This window comes from Bolinopsis microptera, chromosome 7 (genome assembly GCF_026151205.1).
Source record: "Bolinopsis microptera isolate Bmic1 chromosome 7, MBARI_Bmic_1.0, whole genome shotgun sequence".
NCBI lineage: Eukaryota > Metazoa > Ctenophora > Tentaculata > Lobata > Bolinopsidae > Bolinopsis > Bolinopsis microptera.
In genome coordinates this window covers 14534573-14551108 of record NC_087078.1, presented here as the reverse complement: position 1 = coordinate 14551108, position 16536 = coordinate 14534573, and the positions used below count along the sequence as shown (strand labels likewise).

General features: G+C 38.5%; 2 protein-coding genes and 4 non-coding genes across 6 annotated transcripts in view; 3 read left to right on the top strand and 3 right to left on the bottom strand.

Annotated features, from left to right (window-relative positions):
* The window catches only part of LOC134818482 (thyroid receptor-interacting protein 11-like), a 54016-nt gene extending 45371 nt beyond the window's left edge, over positions 1-8645 (bottom strand). Inside the window, exons 1-3 of the mRNA XM_063828068.1 lie at positions 8602-8645; positions 2627-2804; positions 2287-2363 (exon numbers count right to left, since the gene is read on the bottom strand). Coding sequence (XP_063684138.1) covers positions 2287-2363; positions 2627-2750 — 201 coding nt within the window. The 5' untranslated portion in view covers positions 2751-2804; positions 8602-8645. The remainder of the gene's footprint in view (positions 1-2286; positions 2364-2626; positions 2805-8601) is intronic.
* On the bottom strand, positions 3722-3811 carry Trnay-gua (transfer RNA tyrosine (anticodon GUA)). The gene is given in 2 exon segments: positions 3722-3757; positions 3775-3811. It is a non-coding gene; the product is annotated as a tRNA-Tyr (tRNA).
* Trnay-gua (transfer RNA tyrosine (anticodon GUA)) lies at positions 4020-4109 on the top strand. Its single transcript is given in 2 exon segments — positions 4020-4056; positions 4074-4109. It is a non-coding gene; the product is annotated as a tRNA-Tyr (tRNA).
* Trnay-gua (transfer RNA tyrosine (anticodon GUA)) lies at positions 4681-4770 on the top strand. Its single transcript is given in 2 exon segments — positions 4681-4717; positions 4735-4770. It is a non-coding gene; the product is annotated as a tRNA-Tyr (tRNA).
* Positions 8107-8196, top strand: Trnay-gua (transfer RNA tyrosine (anticodon GUA)). Its single transcript is given in 2 exon segments — positions 8107-8143; positions 8161-8196. It is a non-coding gene; the product is annotated as a tRNA-Tyr (tRNA).
* A 5950-nt stretch (positions 8646-14595) lies between the features above and the next one.
* Positions 14596-16417, bottom strand: LOC134819005 (UBX domain-containing protein 1-like). Its single transcript, XM_063828756.1, has 6 exons — positions 16340-16417; positions 15996-16123; positions 15662-15802; positions 15354-15497; positions 15053-15183; positions 14596-14922 (listed from the first exon to the last, which is right to left on the bottom strand). The coding sequence occupies exons 1-6, from the start codon at positions 16412-16414 to the stop codon at positions 14723-14725; spliced, it is 819 nt and encodes a 272-aa protein (XP_063684826.1). The 5' UTR covers positions 16415-16417; the 3' UTR covers positions 14596-14722.
* Positions 16418-16536: the final 119 nt, after the last annotated feature.

Below are 16536 nucleotides of genomic sequence, written 5' to 3'. Positions count from 1 at the left end.
TGGGTGAAGTTCATAAGTCAGCTGCTGAGACCCTAGGCTACAGGAAGGCTAAGAATAAGTGCTTCTTCTCTAATGACCCTACTGTTGTTGCCCTAGTCGCAGAACGACACGATATACGCCTCGCCCTGGCAAGCACCAACAAGCCCTGTGATAGCTCTGTACTGCGAGGACGGAGAAATAAGCTCGGTAAAGACATCAAAAAGAGACTGAAGGAGCTAGAGTGTGCTAAGGCTGACCAGTTAGCTGAAGAAATTTCATCAACTGACGACACGCGTCAAATGTTCGAAGCTGTGAGATCCTTAGCTAAGACCAAAGAGACAAAGCCTATAGTTGTCCACAATAAGGATGGGTACCCCATTGGTACAGACCTCGCTAAAGCTGAAGTACTCCGCGATTGGTATGAAGAACAGCTGACTGGAGATGAACCTGCCCTTGATCCGTTTGAAGGTCCCCCTTCTCCCCTCGACTGCCCTATCACAGAATATGAGGTAAAAACCGCTACTAAACGCCTCAAGAACGGCAAAGCCAATGGACCTGACAATACCCCCAATGAGCTCCTCAAGTATGGTGGGAGTGCGCTATGTGTCCATTACGCCAAAATCATCAACACCTGCTTTGAAGAGAACCTGTTCCTTGACGCTGTCGGAGAATGTTTCATCACCCCTCTTCAAAAGCCTGGCAAGACTCCTGGTGAACTGAAAAGCCTCAGACCCCTGACACTATGTAACTGTGCTCGTAAGCTGCTATCCCTCATTACACTCAGGAGAATTGAAGCAAAGGTAGACGCTTACACAGGTCCATGGCAAGCTGCCTACAAGCAGAAGAGAAGCTGTGGAGACCTGGTATGGTGTCACCGTATGTTGATCAGCATCGTAAAAGAAAGAGAGTGGTCTTTCCACAAGATGGGCCTAGACATGTCCAGTGCCTTCGATACTATCAGTAGGCAGACTGTGCTCAACCTCCTAGACGACGCAGGGTGCACAAGAGATGAGATCAGACTAGTGAGATTCCTCCTGAGCAACACCAAGATCAAGGTGCGAGTCAACAACGCTACCTCCCTTGAATTCATCAGCACCAATGGAGGACCCCAAGGTGATAGTGTTTCAGGCCTCTGTTTCACAATCACTCTAGCTGGTGCCTGCTACCACCTGCGTGCCGTGCCGCTGCGCCCAACCCCTCCTATTAGTCCTAGCGGCATGCCTGAAGAAGATGCCTACTCTGATGACATCGACTATCTTGGTGAAGACAAAGATGCTCTAGAAGCCCTCCTCCCTGTCGCTACTAAGGTGTTCAAAGAGTGGAATCTGAATATTAATGAATCAAAGACAGAGTTTGTACACGTCTACATAGCTGGGAAAGATGAGGTCATGGATGATGGTAAACCCCTTAGAATGCAAATGAATGAAGAATGGTGCAGTAGCAAGTTGTTGGGTTCTCTGCTAGAAAGTAGGAAAGATGTCACCAGAAGAATCATGTTAGCCAATGTAGCATTCCAGAACTTCAAGAAGGTCTGGTGCCAGAGTAAGATCCCCCTACAGAAGAAGCTGAAGGTCTATGAGGCCCAAGTAGTATCTATCCTCATGTATAACTCTAGTTGCTGGGGAATGCCTAAATCGTACTGGGACAAACTAGATGCATGTCACCGTAACCACCTCAGAAAGATCATGAATGTCAGCTGGCCACGCAGTATGATGTCCAAAGATACCCTATACAAACAGAGTAACTCTACCCCTATGTCTGAGCGTGCTGAGTTATCTAGGTGGAAGATGCTAGGACACATACTGAGGAGCGATGAAAGATCACCAGCTCAAGCTGCGCTGTGCTTTGCTGTCGAGATGTGTAGTGAAGTTGGTAGACTCGGGGCTCACAGACGTAACCTCCTACACCACCTGAAGGTTGACCTCTGGAAGCGTTTCATCTTGCTGGAGTCGTATGATGATATTCTTCATTTGAGAGAACTTGCTAGTAACCGTGGTTATTGGAGTAAATTGTTCGACTTTATACTTGAGTACAAGTCAATTTGACTTTTGGGACATATACTCTTACAAAGGATCACGTTTAGGTTCTAAATTATTTTAGGATTGTTGACATTTGTAAGATTGACATGTTTGATAATAATTGATAATAAACATATAGATTCAGTTAAATTTTTATGATTTTTTAAATTTTTATTTAAAAAACATTCTTGCACACTATTTATTTGTTTCTCTATTGATGTATAGTCAAGACGTGAGTATTAGGGCTCTCATTGACAAATTTATCTTTAATCCTGTTTATAAACATTACCTCTGATTCGAGAGATTGTATTTTACCCTCACTTTCAACTACTCTCTCATTGGATACCTTCAACAGAGAGTTGACATCTGAAATGGGGGAGTTAAGAGCTTTATCCTCAGTTCGATACCATAAAGATAATTAACCAGGGTAATTGGAACTGAGCCTGATTGGTTTAGAAATGTGACGTTGATTTGATTGACTGCTACTGGAAACTGATCGTAGGATCAATATCAAGTGCCAGAAGAAATATGGAAAGAAATATTTGTTCTTCTGAAAGTATAGTAAAGTATATAATAGTGTTTAGAATGTGATACGATAACACAGCAAACAAAGAAGCACACACGCATACCTTGAGTGTCAGCTCTTGTTTCCTCGAGTATGTCCTGAGTAAAAGCGGACACAGTCCCCGCTACACTTTTAGCATACCCCCCCAACCAGCCTGAGTAGTGCCCGGAGTTGTTGTTATTTGCCATGATACGGCAACTGGCTGCCTTGCTGCCTACATGTTACACATCATTAACATTCACCTGTGTGCGAAAGTTTAGTTTAAAAGTTTAGTTTAGTTAGTTAAATTACAGCTTAATAGGAATTATAATTGTTTGGTCATGGCTTATATAGCATTGTATTCATTTAATACACTCTTAATTTGATACACTCTTGACATATCGTTTAGTTTAGACAGCAGAGACAATAGCAAAGAAATAATAAAATTGATATAAGTTAAAGTTAACGTGTAATGTGTTAATTCAATAGATGATATTAATAAGTTAAGTTAGCATAATATATTAATGTATTAATTCATTTTGATATGTAACGAAGCAGTAAATGAACACAAGTCAAACCAGAGATCGACCGTGATCCCGGTACCGGGGCCCGGCCGTAGCCGGGATTGGACTTTTTACCAAATCCCGGTCCCGGCCAAAATACCAATTTTACCGGGATTTTTAAGAGAAATCTCAGTCTTAACCTCCTCTTCCTTAAATCAGACTGAGATTCAGGAAATTCATTGTCCTTGCGTTCCCCATTTTGCTAAGTTCAGCTTTTTTAGACTCACGAAGTCACTAAAATTTGCTTTGAGGTAAAGTTCACATCATTATTATTTAATCTATAGTAGCTAATGATTTAATTTACAAGTTTATTAATTGATCAATGATCATATTATAGTTATAAGGAAGATTGTGGATGAAGACTTTATTGGGTAAGTTTTAAAACGCTTTCATATGTAAAACAATACAGCACACAGACTATTATAGGTGAGATGTGCAGGTTGTGTTGCTGTGGGATGTGCAGGTTGGCCACTGCTTCAGCTAACGCTACAAATGCCACACCTGGCCCTAATCCAAGCTCAAAACTATTTATGTGAGTTAAAATTAGATATAATTTATCACCATATTCCATAATCATTTATTCGAGTTTTAGCAGAAATACACTGCATATAAAAAGTTCCCTCGAACCAGATTTGAACTGGTGACCTAAGGATTACTAGGGATGAAACCGTTACAGTCCTCCGCTCTGCCAACTGAGCTACCAAGGGGGTACATCATTTAGAATTCAAATAATTATATTCATTATTTAATATTGCTAAGAGGCAATCCAACACAGTAGAAACTTACATTTATACATATATATACTAATTTCGTGTAAATAAAATAATACAAATTTAATTGAGATTAATGTGATTCACCAAGTTTCTACTGTATTAGATTTCAATTTAAATTCATTCAAATTCTCAAACGTACATCCCCTTGGTAGCTCAGTTGGCAGAGCGGAGGACTGTAACGGCTTTATCCCTAGTAATCCTTAGGTCACCAGTTCAAATCTGGTTCGAGGGAACTTTTTTCATGCGGTGTATTTTTGCTAATTTTTAAATAAGAATTCAAATACCTATATTTTTAAATTTTGCGAAGAATAAAGTAAGAATACAGTAGAATCTTGGTAAATCATTATAATCTAATTAAATTTCATTTTTAATTTGTATAGTTTATCAATAGACTAATTAGTAGCTTAAAAGCCACTGTCATGATGATACTGAAATAAGTCAACATTTATAGAATTCGATTAATTTCATAATCAGTTATGGTGTTGGTGCTTCGCTCCGAGATGATTGGCTTGCACTAATTAGTACAGTATAGTGGCACTCAAGTGACTTTTGTTAAGAACTCAACTTAGCTTTAACGTCACGACTTGCAATTTGCAAGCCATGTGCTATGATGCTTCAGAATTTGAGTTTAACATTGCAAGGCAAAACTCCGTATGGAATCTGTTCATTTGGTGCATTCATTTTTCTTTAAGAATGAAGACTGATTGGATTTCTTAAACATTGAGACTGTGATTTACCAAATTTCTACTGTGATGTCTTCTCATATTTCAAAATATAAATATTTGAATTCAAAATGTGGTATACCCTTGGTAGCTCAGTTGGCAGAGCGGAGGACTGTAACGGTTTAATCCCTAGTTATCCTTAGGTCACCAGTTCAAATCTGGTTCGAGGGAACTTTTTATGTGCAGTGTATTTCTGCTAAAACTCGAATAATTGATTATGGTGATAAATTGTATCTATTTTTAACTCACATAAATATTTTTGAGCTTGGATCAGGGCCAGGTGTGGCATTTGTAGCGATAGCTGAAGCAGTGGCCAACCTGCACATCCCACAGCTACAGACTAGAGGTGAGATTATTTGTATTGGTTTGAAAGCGCTCATAACTCACTCTAAAGAGATTTTATCCACAATGAACTATATGTGTATATGATGTATCTAGGAGCAAATGAAGTTGAAATTTTGGACAAAGTTGAAATATTGGCTCTTTACTTAACTTTGCCGCAGGAAAATTTTTTTTGGGAAGTTTGCTAAATCGAAAGGCCTTAAAACAATTTAACAAATGAAGTTGAAATTTTGGACAAAGTTAAAATATTGGCTCTTAACTTTGCCGCAGGAAAATTTTGTTGGGAAGTTTGCTCGATCGAAAGGCCTAAAAACAATTTAACAATAGAGATTATATTATGTTATAGAATAGAACGATTCAATAAGGCAGCTTTTTTTCGAAATAAGTGTGGTTCGAGAGAGGGGTTGTAGATTGTAGGCGTTCTGGAATATTTCGGGAAATTTCCTTTCAGGATTAAAATTTAGCAATGTGAAATGAAAAATAACAATTTATTGTATTGATTTAAGGATCCGGTGGATAAGACCGGACATTTTGAAGTAGTGCTCACACTTAACAGTTATAGAACTCCAAGTGGGTACAAGGGGGAGAACTTGGAAAATTTCTGAGAAATTAATATCGAGCAATATTGACAATATGACTGAATGGAGTTGGGTTAGAAACATATAAGTGATACGATAGTTTAACTTGTAGAAGCTTTCAATAAACATTTGTTAATCGTCGTCAGCTGACAATATGGAATCCCCACAAAACATTATAAATCCCAACGTTTTTGCAAGTACATAGTTTTTTTTTTGGTTATCAAACTTCGTGACTTTAACGGAGTTCAAGAATTCGTAAACATTTGATCATTAATCGTTTTAAGCATCGTAACAGAGCTTTTATTTCCCATAAACTAACTCTCATCATCCTAGAACAACTGTGTGTCGCATAGTACAGCAAGAGTAGTCGCCAGTACACCAGAATGACGTGAACGTCTCGCTTACCTGTGGAAAAAGGAAATACCAGACATCTGAGATGTAACCGACCCGTAACATTCTTTCAGGTTAAAGTGCTAATCAAGATCTCATCTCGTTTTAGCTAAAGATGGCTTTACAGACTTCAAAAAACTTTCCATAAGTAAATTTCTTGGCGACTACGTTATTGCAACAATAAACATGCCCTCAATATTTGTGGGGACAAGTTTATGAGTGCGCATGTTTTTTGTGACTAAAAAACTGTTCATAACACATAACAAGGAGATTGTAGAACACAAATAAATGAATGTTAGTTAATAAGGACGTCTCATTAAGGTGTTATAATACGTAGTCACTACAGATTACAGAGTGGACATTTTTACATGAATATAGCGAATACAAGGAGAACAGTGCAGTGTATTGATATCCTTGAAGTTGAAAGGAATATAATGACAATGTATCAGTGTATGTGTGTGCTTAATAAATTTTTCATACAATAGCTAACTGATGAACTACATAAACCCGGCGTGAGTGTATGTTATAAATGGAGCGCTGTCATAGGTCGACACTCGACAGCAACCAATCAGGATCCAGAATGCTATCTACTAGGATTATGTCTGCACTCAGTGAATTGCTGCTCTGGTAACAGGTGACCGATCGGTGAGGTCAGTGTGAGTGACACAAGTAACCATCGAGGTACTAGAAGAGAAAACTTTGATGGAAGGTAAATTATGAACATTTTCAGATTTCAGCCATCCACGACCCAAATTTCATTGTTTTGACGGAATTTTCCTTGAATGACCATCTAGCAAGGTCACTGAAGATGGCACAAGACACGATTCTAGTATTCAAAATTCTATTCCCAAATAAAGCTTTGATAAACGGAAAATCATCAAATTATTAAATGAGATTTTGGAAGATTTTTGACAAGAAGCTTTTCTGCCGTCTCATTGACCGAAATTTCGAGGTTTTGATTGAATTGTTGACCAGTGACCAATCAGTGAGGTCGGTGAGGGTGAAACAAGTCGCCATCAAGGTACTATAACCAGTATATCCGGAGGAAACTTTGATGCAATGAAAATTTTGAATATGTCCTACCAGTAGGACATTTTCAAATTTCGGTTTTCCGCAACCCAAATTTCCTTGCTTTGACTGAATTTTTCTTCAATGATCATCTAGCAAGGTTACTGACGATGGCGAAAGACACGATTGTAGTATTCAAAGTTCTATTCCCAAACAAAGCTTTGATAAACGGAAAATCATCAAGAATATATAAAATGAGATTTTGGAAGATTTTTGACAAGAAGCTTTTCTGCTGTCTCCTTGACCGAAATTTCGAGGTTTTGACTGAATTTTTGTCGGTGAGAGTGACACAAGTCGCCATCAAAGTACTAGAGCCAGTATGGACATTTTCAAATTTCAGCTTTCCACGATCCAGATATCACTGTTTTGACTTAAAATATGGAGGACATATTTATTGTTGCAATCACGACATAGTTGCGAAGAAAATTTATTTTTTAAAGATTTATTTGAGATTTGTAAAGCCATTATTATCTTAAACGGACTAGGACTTACCTGAAAGGATTTTATAGACTGGCTACATCTCAGATTTTTGATATCTAACTTTCTTTTTCCACAGCGAAACATATACGTCATTCTGGCGTACTTGTGAATACTCCTGATACTGAAACAAGTACTGTGCAACACACGATTAGTTTCTGGGAAAGCCATAATGATGCTTAAAACAATAAGTGTTTCTATGACTGTAAAATAAGCACTACTTGGGTTAATAAGCACTATTTGGGTTACCTCATACTTCAAGAACAAATATCAAAACACCAGAGCCACGTCTTAGATCCTGGGTGTTGCCAGTCTTTTCCAAAAGTTAGGATTTACCTTTTTTAAGTTTAAGTTCAAGTCTTACATGTAATTACAGGTTAACCTCAAAATTTCGACTTCATTTGCACCTATAGATCATATAATTCATTGTGGATGAAATCTCTCTTGAGTAAGTTTTAAAACGCTATCACATGTAAAACAATACAGCCCACAGACTAGAGCGAGGTGACACTGCATATAAAAAATTTGAAATTGTGCGGAAGAAATTCGATACAGTAGAAACATGTATATTACATACAGTAGGAATTCTAAAGTATTGAATTTTTTCTGCACAGTTTCAAAACCTGGTCATTTGAATTCAGAATGAGATACACCCTTGGTAGCTCAGTTGGCAGAGCGGAGGACTGTAACGGTTTCACCCCTAGTAATCCTTAGGTCACCAGTTCAAATCTGGTTCGAGGGAACTTTTTATATGCAGTGTATTTTGGCTAAAACTTGAATGAAAGATTACCGTGATACATTAGTCATTATATCTATTTTTGACACTCATACGTTCGGATCTTTTGAGCTTGAATCAGGGCCAGTTCTGGCATTTTAGTGATAGCTGAAGCAGTGGCCAACCTGCGGATCTCACCTCTAGTCTGTGGGCTGTATTTGGCATTGTTTTACAAGTGAAAGCGTTTTCAAACTTATTCAAGAAAGATTATCCACAATCTTCCTTGTAACTATAATATTATGATTAATTATTAAACTGGTAATTTCAATCGTTAGCAATTATAAATCAGATAACAATGACGTGAACATTCAACACATGGCATTGTCTTTACCAATTTAAATAACTGAATGAGTCTAAAAAAGCTGAACTTACCAAAATGGGAGATGCAACGTCAATGGTGTTCCTAAATGTATGTATGATATTAGAAAAGAGGTTTCAGAGGAGAAAAGGTTTGAAGGAAGAAAAGTTGTCGGCTAATAAAGCAGGCTTTTCGAGTTCCAAACGTTATGAGAGAGCATTAATTTGTGATGAAGGGGGGGGGGGGGGGGCCGGGGGGGGGTACCACTGTCCATTTTGTCCATTTTGTCTTTGTCTTTTTTTACATTTTTTTGTGAAGGACAGTGTTTTGGGGACAAAATGGACAATACTAGGGACAAAAGGGACAAAAGGGACACAAATTTTGGACAAATGAGACAAAAAATTAGACAAGCTCAAATGTAGAGAATGTATATATTCTACTCGACATCAACAATTTAGATTTTCATGTCAGTGTTTTGCTGTACTTAGAATCAACTGAAACCACTGAAGGGACTGAAATAAGCAGAATTCATCAACGGCATCACATAAATAAATGTGTACACGGTTCAGTCAATATTTCATTAATCCCATTAATCAAGTGGTGATATCAAAAAAGTCATCATCTTTTAATATCATAACGCTCATAGCGGCCAGTAGCAGATACCCAGACCCACACAATTACTTTTCCGTTAACAATATGCCGACAATATCGAGCTAATGGGTATTCGCTTTTTCCTATGAAGTAGGAGATAAAGCATGCCCGACCTCTAATCAAGATTTTCTTATTCCTCCTCTTTTTCCTGAACATTTGTCTCGTTTGTCCCTGTCCTTTTTGTCCATTTTGTCCATTTTGTCCCTGTCTTTTTTGTCCATTTTGTCCTTTTTGTCCCCGTCGAAAAGGCATTTGACAGTGTTCATCTTCCATCACTATGTGTCAAACTATCAACTCTCGGTATTCAAGGAAATATTCTTAACGTGCTGAGAAGTTTCCTGTTCAACCGGACGATATGTCTAAAAGTGAACAACTATAAAGGAGAAAAAGAAAATGTACAATATTTGGACTACCTCAGGGGGCTGTACTCTCACCTCTCCTCTTTATCCTATACATAGCAGACATGACGCACAACACCCCGGAAGAGGTAAAAAGATATCTAAGCTGCTACAAATTTGCTGATGACGGTACACTTACGATTTCCTTTGAGAACATCTCCGGATGCCATGAAAAAATGCAGATGGTATGTGACCACCTCAGCAAGTGGTGCATCAAGAACAAGCTAGTAGTGAACTGTGATACAAATAAAACAGAGGCAATAATATTGAAAACTGCAGCCTATAATGAAGAACAGAAACCTGCAGGATTATGTATTAATGGGAAAAGCATCAACTACGTTCAAAGTACGAAGGTCCTTGGGGTAATAGTAGATGAAGACCTCAATTTCAAGAAATATGCGTCTCAAAAACTTAAAGAATGCAAAAGAAAGTGGGGATTAATAACAAAATCAACTAACCGCAACTACGGTCTAAACGTTTACAGCCTCACTCTCCTCCTTAAGACAATGGTCCTCACTAAACTGTTCTACGCAGCACCTATTTGGCTTCACAAGTGTCTCAATCAATTTAAAAGCTTATGGAATAAAATAATTTTAAAAATATCTGGATCAGTCCTGAACCCACAAAGGGAATTAACCGAACTTGCTCTCCACCTCCCACCACTGGATGTGTAACTCAAAGCTCTCTCGGTTAAATTCATGTGCAAAATACTCACACAAGGTGACAATCTTTCAGCTACCCTCTACCAAGTTGATGAAAGCAGAATACCAAGCTTTCATGTCTTAACAATGTCACTGAAAAAGTACTTCCTTTGGAAAGAAAATAAGTCACACGGAACCAGAATGATAGACCTAACGCAGCAACATTTCAAGGATCTGGCCTATTACACTCAGGCAGACATAATGAGCTACAAAAATAAGATCTGGATTGACAGCATCGAAACAAATCTGCAATGCAGAACTGTCAGTAACAACAAGGAGACCAAGATACTTGGTGTGATCACAAAGATCAAAAACAGTGGGCTGCTCCTAGACAAAAACAACTTTTTATTCGGGCACAACACGAGTAAAAATCTGGACAGCCGAATAATGGACTACATTCATGGCAGCACCAATATCCAAAAGATCATGGGTGGTGGCAGTGGTGAGGCCTGTCGTTTCTGTAACAGCTTCATCGATTCTCCCGTACACCAGCTCCAATTGTGTCTGGAGGTGCAAGACACCATGCCAGTTACCTGCAACTGAAAGAAGAGCTGGGTGGGGCAGACTCACATTCCTATCTAGATGAAGTGTTAACAAAAAACAGCACACAAAAAGCATTCATTAGGAGAGTCGAATTTCTTTGGGGACAAAACGATGCTCTCCAGGATTTATCCGACTAGAAAGATCATGAAATAAAGACTCTGCAAACATCTCAGAGAAATATGACCACCATAAAGAACAAAGAGGGAGTATCCTGGACCCCGAAATCCGCCACTTTTCTGTACTTTCAGAGGTACCAATGTGGCAGGAAACCAGGGCTCATGCTGCCGCTGAGCTAAAGCAGTAGAGGGGATGGCGGCTTCTCTAGGATCTAACACGTCCTGAAGCAGACCAACAATATGTCCCAACGCACTGGTGTTGGGATGTCTGCCCCCGGTGCCTGTCCGGGTCAACAAAGCAGTCAAGCATCATGTATGTTATGTTGAGCATTCTCAACCAACAAATGTGGGAACTCCCACGAAAGACCAAAACAGATCTAAAGAGACACTTAACAACATTGGAAAAATAGACTACAATTTGTTTATATAATTTATAAAGCGTATATTATTGCCCACGTTAAGGGGCCTGTTAATAATTTATTAAATTATTAGCTATTTTAGATTTAATAATAATAATGTCCCCGTCTTTTTTGTCTTTTTTGTCTTTTTTGTCCCTATTATCTTTTTTTGTCCCTTTTGTCCCTCTTGTCCCTTTTGTCCCTTTTGTCTTTGTCTTTTTTCAGTTTTTTTTTGTGCAGGGATAAAATGGACAGTGGTACATTTGTTCATCATATCAAAATACATTATCACTACTCGATTTCTGTTTAACAAATGCAGAATATTTGAACTAAGATCTGTTGAAATAAAAGTGAATTTGCAAACAAAAGGAAATACACAACGTACCCATCCCACGCATCTAACAGTACAGTGCAGGGGAATGCCATTATCTTGAGTAAAAGGAAACAAAGAAAATAAAACAAGGGAATACAGAATAGCAGATAGGTGTCTCAACAGAGAGGATCCTGGCCAGTGGCCCCTCAATCCACCACTGTACATGTACTTTCAGAAAAATCTATGACTCATATCAAGCTACCACAGAGATATCAGTATGCGATCCAGAACTGTTTTTCCTTTAAGACAATAAAAAGCACTGATAACGATATCACGTTGTACGTGTAATGTAAATATAGTGTGGATAAATGCGAATATATATTCTAAATAACTAATAAATAGCTTATTGTACAGCTCACACAATATAGTAGAGGCTCTTACGGGCATTGTCTGCTCCATACGCTAGGGACCCCAGATACACCTTACTAGACGTATTTTTGACCGTAGAATCGATTAAAAGTGGTTTTAAGATGATAGGACTGACTTTTTGGGGGGTAAAATCGCAAAAAAAAACGATTTTTGGGCCAAAAATAGGCCAAAAAACCATGTTTTTTGATATTTTGAACAAGTTAATTTTGTTGGCATGTCGGCAAAACTTGCATGGAGATAGCTAAAACACAGCCGCACAAGTTGGTTTAAAAATTTAAAAAATCCCTCTATTTTTTTGGGGGTAAAAATCCAAAAAAGTGGTAAAAATTTTGACTTTTTTGCTTGAAGTTTGAATAATTTTTTGCAGTTGTATTAAATTAACCCAAAAATAGTCACATTGTGTTTGCCTAAATTTTTCCTTTCCAAGAGGTACCCAGTTCATATACTTTATCGAAGTTTGAATATTGTCACTCCGCAAGCGTTTTTGCCAAATTTTCGACGCGCACTACGCGCAAAAGCATTTAGTTGTTATCAATTGGCATCCGCGCGTTCATCATAAATTTCAAACAGCTATAACTCAGCGAGATTATGTCCGTTCTAGCTCATATTTTCACACCAAATAAAAAACAATGTGATCTTATTGCTGACAAAATATGAATATAATTACTTTATTTGCCTTAGAGTAATAGACTGTCAAAGTTTAAAACGCGCATTGATATAGCACGTGACTAATAAGGCCAAATTTATAATTCTTAACATATTATCGATCCTTAGACATCATACTATTGTGTCCAATTAGCGGTTAGGTCTCTAAACTCGTAGCAGAAAACACGTCTTTTTGCCCGTAAGAGCCTCTACTAATATGGACTCGCTGCTGAAAACACGATTATATTTAGATTTAGGGCATGAAACGGAAATTGACAAAAATTCGAAGCCCATCGTTTAGAAGCTAAATGATGATGTTATCCAAACGTTCGATAACTGCTGGAGAGTGGAGCAAGCCCCTGATCTGGGTGCAGCGAATTTTAAAATCAAGTCAGTACCTGCAATCATATTTTCAGCTTCATCCCCTCCTCATCCCCATAATACATAATTCTGTATCCTTTTACTGTTTATATTGTGTCGTAAAATAATTCAATAAAGCAAAAGCCCTATATACAATATAATATTAAATCAAAGGCGCGATTATATTTCGACCGCTCTGTGTACATGCTTCATGCTTATACGTTCCTGTTTTATGAGTGAGCTGTGGGATAGTAAAAGTAAGCTAAACCAAAGTATTTTTACGCTGATTTCGAATAAGACTTATTACATCGCATTAAAACAATTTCGAGTGCACTAGACACAAGACAGTGAGGTGATTTAGCACGCTCGCAATATTACTGAGTACAGTGCGCGCCGCGCCATAAGGGTTGTAGGTTTACAACCTAACAGGACGCGCGCCGAGTTGGACTCGTCGACGGTCCTGTATATGGAACAAATATTTTGCAAGTATCACTCGTTAACATAAGGGCATCTACTTAGGACGTCTATTTTACTTGTGAAACAAGCGCGTCACGCAGTACGCGTAGACTCATAGCTATACTATATGTGAAGACGTCCGCCAAAATCGCAGATTTTCTTAATTGACGATGTCAATTCATCTCAGCTCGGCACAGTAACGCATCGCGCTACAAAGATTTTCATATCACCCCCTCCCCCTTTCTGTTTCCGGGTGTGTCCTTATTTTCAAAACCACACCCTCCCTGTTTGCCTGACGTCCTAAGTAGATGGCCCCACATAATAATACCTTGTATAGCGCGATGCGTTACTGGGCCGCGCACTCAATTATGTAATCGGTGAGCTGCGATGAATTGGCATCGTCAATTAAGGAATAACTGTCACCAAGATGTAAATCAGATCGGACGAGAAATTAGCTGATCGAACGAGAAATTAGATCGAACGAGAAATTAGTAAATTTCTCGTTCGATCTGATTTACATCTTGGTGACAGTTAGGCGTGCGCTACTTCGAAGATATTTAGACGCGATTATTATTAAACTGTTCATAATTAACGTCTACTTCAATTTTATTGTCATAGTACGTTGTATGACCCGCCGCGCACGAGTGCGCGGCTCCCCCTATATCATAATAACAATAACCATGTGGAACGGCCGTGGGGGTCACGACGCGATACAATGTCAATAATACATGTCCTCATTGTCCTGATGTCCATTGCACTAGATCAAGATGTTTGCCCGCACATTTTTCGAATAATTTTAAGAGAACAAAACTTGAAACTGATTTGTTAAAAATCTGTACAAATCCTGTAATGAAGTTGAAGGCACATAAAAGCTGGTGCAAATTACGAGTACTAGAAATCAATAAAAGACTTTGGACTGACCGAATTTATTTCCACCTATATGTTTTGCTACACGTTGTAAATGTATACCTCGTATCGCAGTCGCGATAAGAGGTGTTGTATGACTATGAGCACACATAACCGTTATTTTGAGTAAAGTTTATTTTAAAATGAAGCAAGAATGTTAATATGTAATAAGCAATGGATTAAACTAATAACATAATGACAAATTTAATTTACAAAACAATTAAATAAAATTCGGGCTATCATAATACAAATATGACCCTCAGCCTCATCGTATCAGTACTATTGCTTAGATACGATAACCACCGAAGAGGGACATAAACCAAGAGATTTCAGACTGAACCCGTAGTCTGATGGTTGAAACTGTTTTCTGGGAAATGACGTCATAAGACCAAAAGTGTCGAGTTTTGCTGTGTCACGTACAAAGGCCACTACGTCACCGAGTGTGTCTTCTGCTTTGAAGGAGTTTACTAGTGCTTGGCCTGCGGAAGTTAATGTTCAATACCCTTTGTATCTGTAATATTTTGGCACTTAAACGGTTAAGGTAAAACTTAATTCAATTCTTTAAATGTGGCTTGATAGTTCTGTGTTTGGTTAACTAAATCTACGTACCGGTGGGAAGGCGTAGTTGCAATCTGCACTCATCATACTCTTTAGCGGGTTGTGGGGCGGCGGCTTGGGGAGCTGGTTGTGGGGCTACTTCTTCTTTATTCGCAGTTTCCTTCGCCTTCATTTTGTTCATTCTGTGGCGAATAGGGATTCAACCACTGATCAACTCATATGTTTATTTTCAGTAAGACGGATGAAATTATTTATTGTCTGTTAAAGGCATGATTGAAGCTTCAGAATTTCTTATCACAAATTTTAAAAGTTTGAGGTTATTGTGGTTGTAGCTGTAATGATTCCACTGAACCTGTCTTGTTTGATCTTGTCCAGCACTGCCTTCCTTGCTTTCTCATCTTCTATTTTCTGGCGTCTCCTGTCCTCCGCAAGAGCTTTAGCATCATCTCTGTCTCGCTTCTCTCTCATCTCCCCCAGGGACTGCCCTTCCTTCCGTCTAGACGAGAACAGAAATTGTGAGTTGAACATTCAGATATCATTGTCATTTAGAGATAAAACATTTCGAGAGTAACACGAATATTTGAAAATACTGAATCATATGTACCCTATTCAAATTGAAAGCGAAATTTAGTAGTTCTGAAAGTAGGCAAATAGGCCTACCTGATCTTTTCCCTCATAATGGCATCTTGCTTGTCCTTCTCCTCTACAATTCTCCTCCTCTCAGCTATTTTACGCTGGACCTCAGCAGCTTTAGCAGCCCTTTCTTCTGGTGTTATTTCGGAAGTGGCTTCTTCCTGTACGCTGAGAAAAATAAATAAGGCTGTAATCGTCAACCTTTTTTTACAAGATATTATTTCTTCAAAAACGATATTCGAAGGCATCTGTCTCAGATCGAGCATGCAGCAAATTTGGAAATTACAAATTAAACTATTCCATCATGACAAATTTCACATTTAAACTAAGGATAAAATAAAGTTGTTAACAACTTACCTACCTTTGAGTCTGTCCGGGCTCGCTGGCACTGCCTAAAACGTTCCCTCCTGACTCCTCTATGGGATCGTCTATGTCTGCGTCATTCTCGTGATTTTCTAACCAAGCTATCGCTCGTTCCATTGAGTTGTACTGAGATATTGAGTATCATTTACTGAAGTGTAATTTTCAGCAAGTTACATGAAAGAATTTTCGGAAAATGTATCTATATTTTTAGCTGTAAAATAAAAGACAAGAACAATGGGCAATTTGGTAATCTAGCTAGGCACACTTGGGGCACAAAATTGAATTTCCTAGGGCACAGTTGGGGCAAAAAGTTACTTGGGGCACACTTGTAATTAAAATTACCTGAACTGCTCTGAGGGCTCTTACTGTTCTGTTCTCCCCAAACCCCATCGCTAGCATGTCTTCTTTGAGACCCATCCTAATGTGGAGGTGTATTATTGTATGTGTCAACGTGGGACGAGGGGGACTTGCCTCTTCGGGGAAAGTTGTTGATTTGCCCAGTTTGCAAATAGTAAAAAACAGTTCAGTTCTACGTGAGT

Coding starts and splice junctions, on each gene's coding strand:
- LOC134819005 (XM_063828756.1), bottom strand. CDS start 16,414: ATGGGTCTCAAAGAAGACATGCTAGCGATGGGGTTTGGGGAGAACAGA. Junction 16,124..16,339: donor GAGCCCTCAGAGCAGTTCAG/GTAATTTTAATT, acceptor TCAATATCTCAG/TACAACTCAATGGAACGAGC. Junction 14,923..15,052: donor GCAACTACGCCTTCCCACCG/GTACGTAGATTT, acceptor TAACTTCCGCAG/GCCAAGCACTAGTAAACTCC.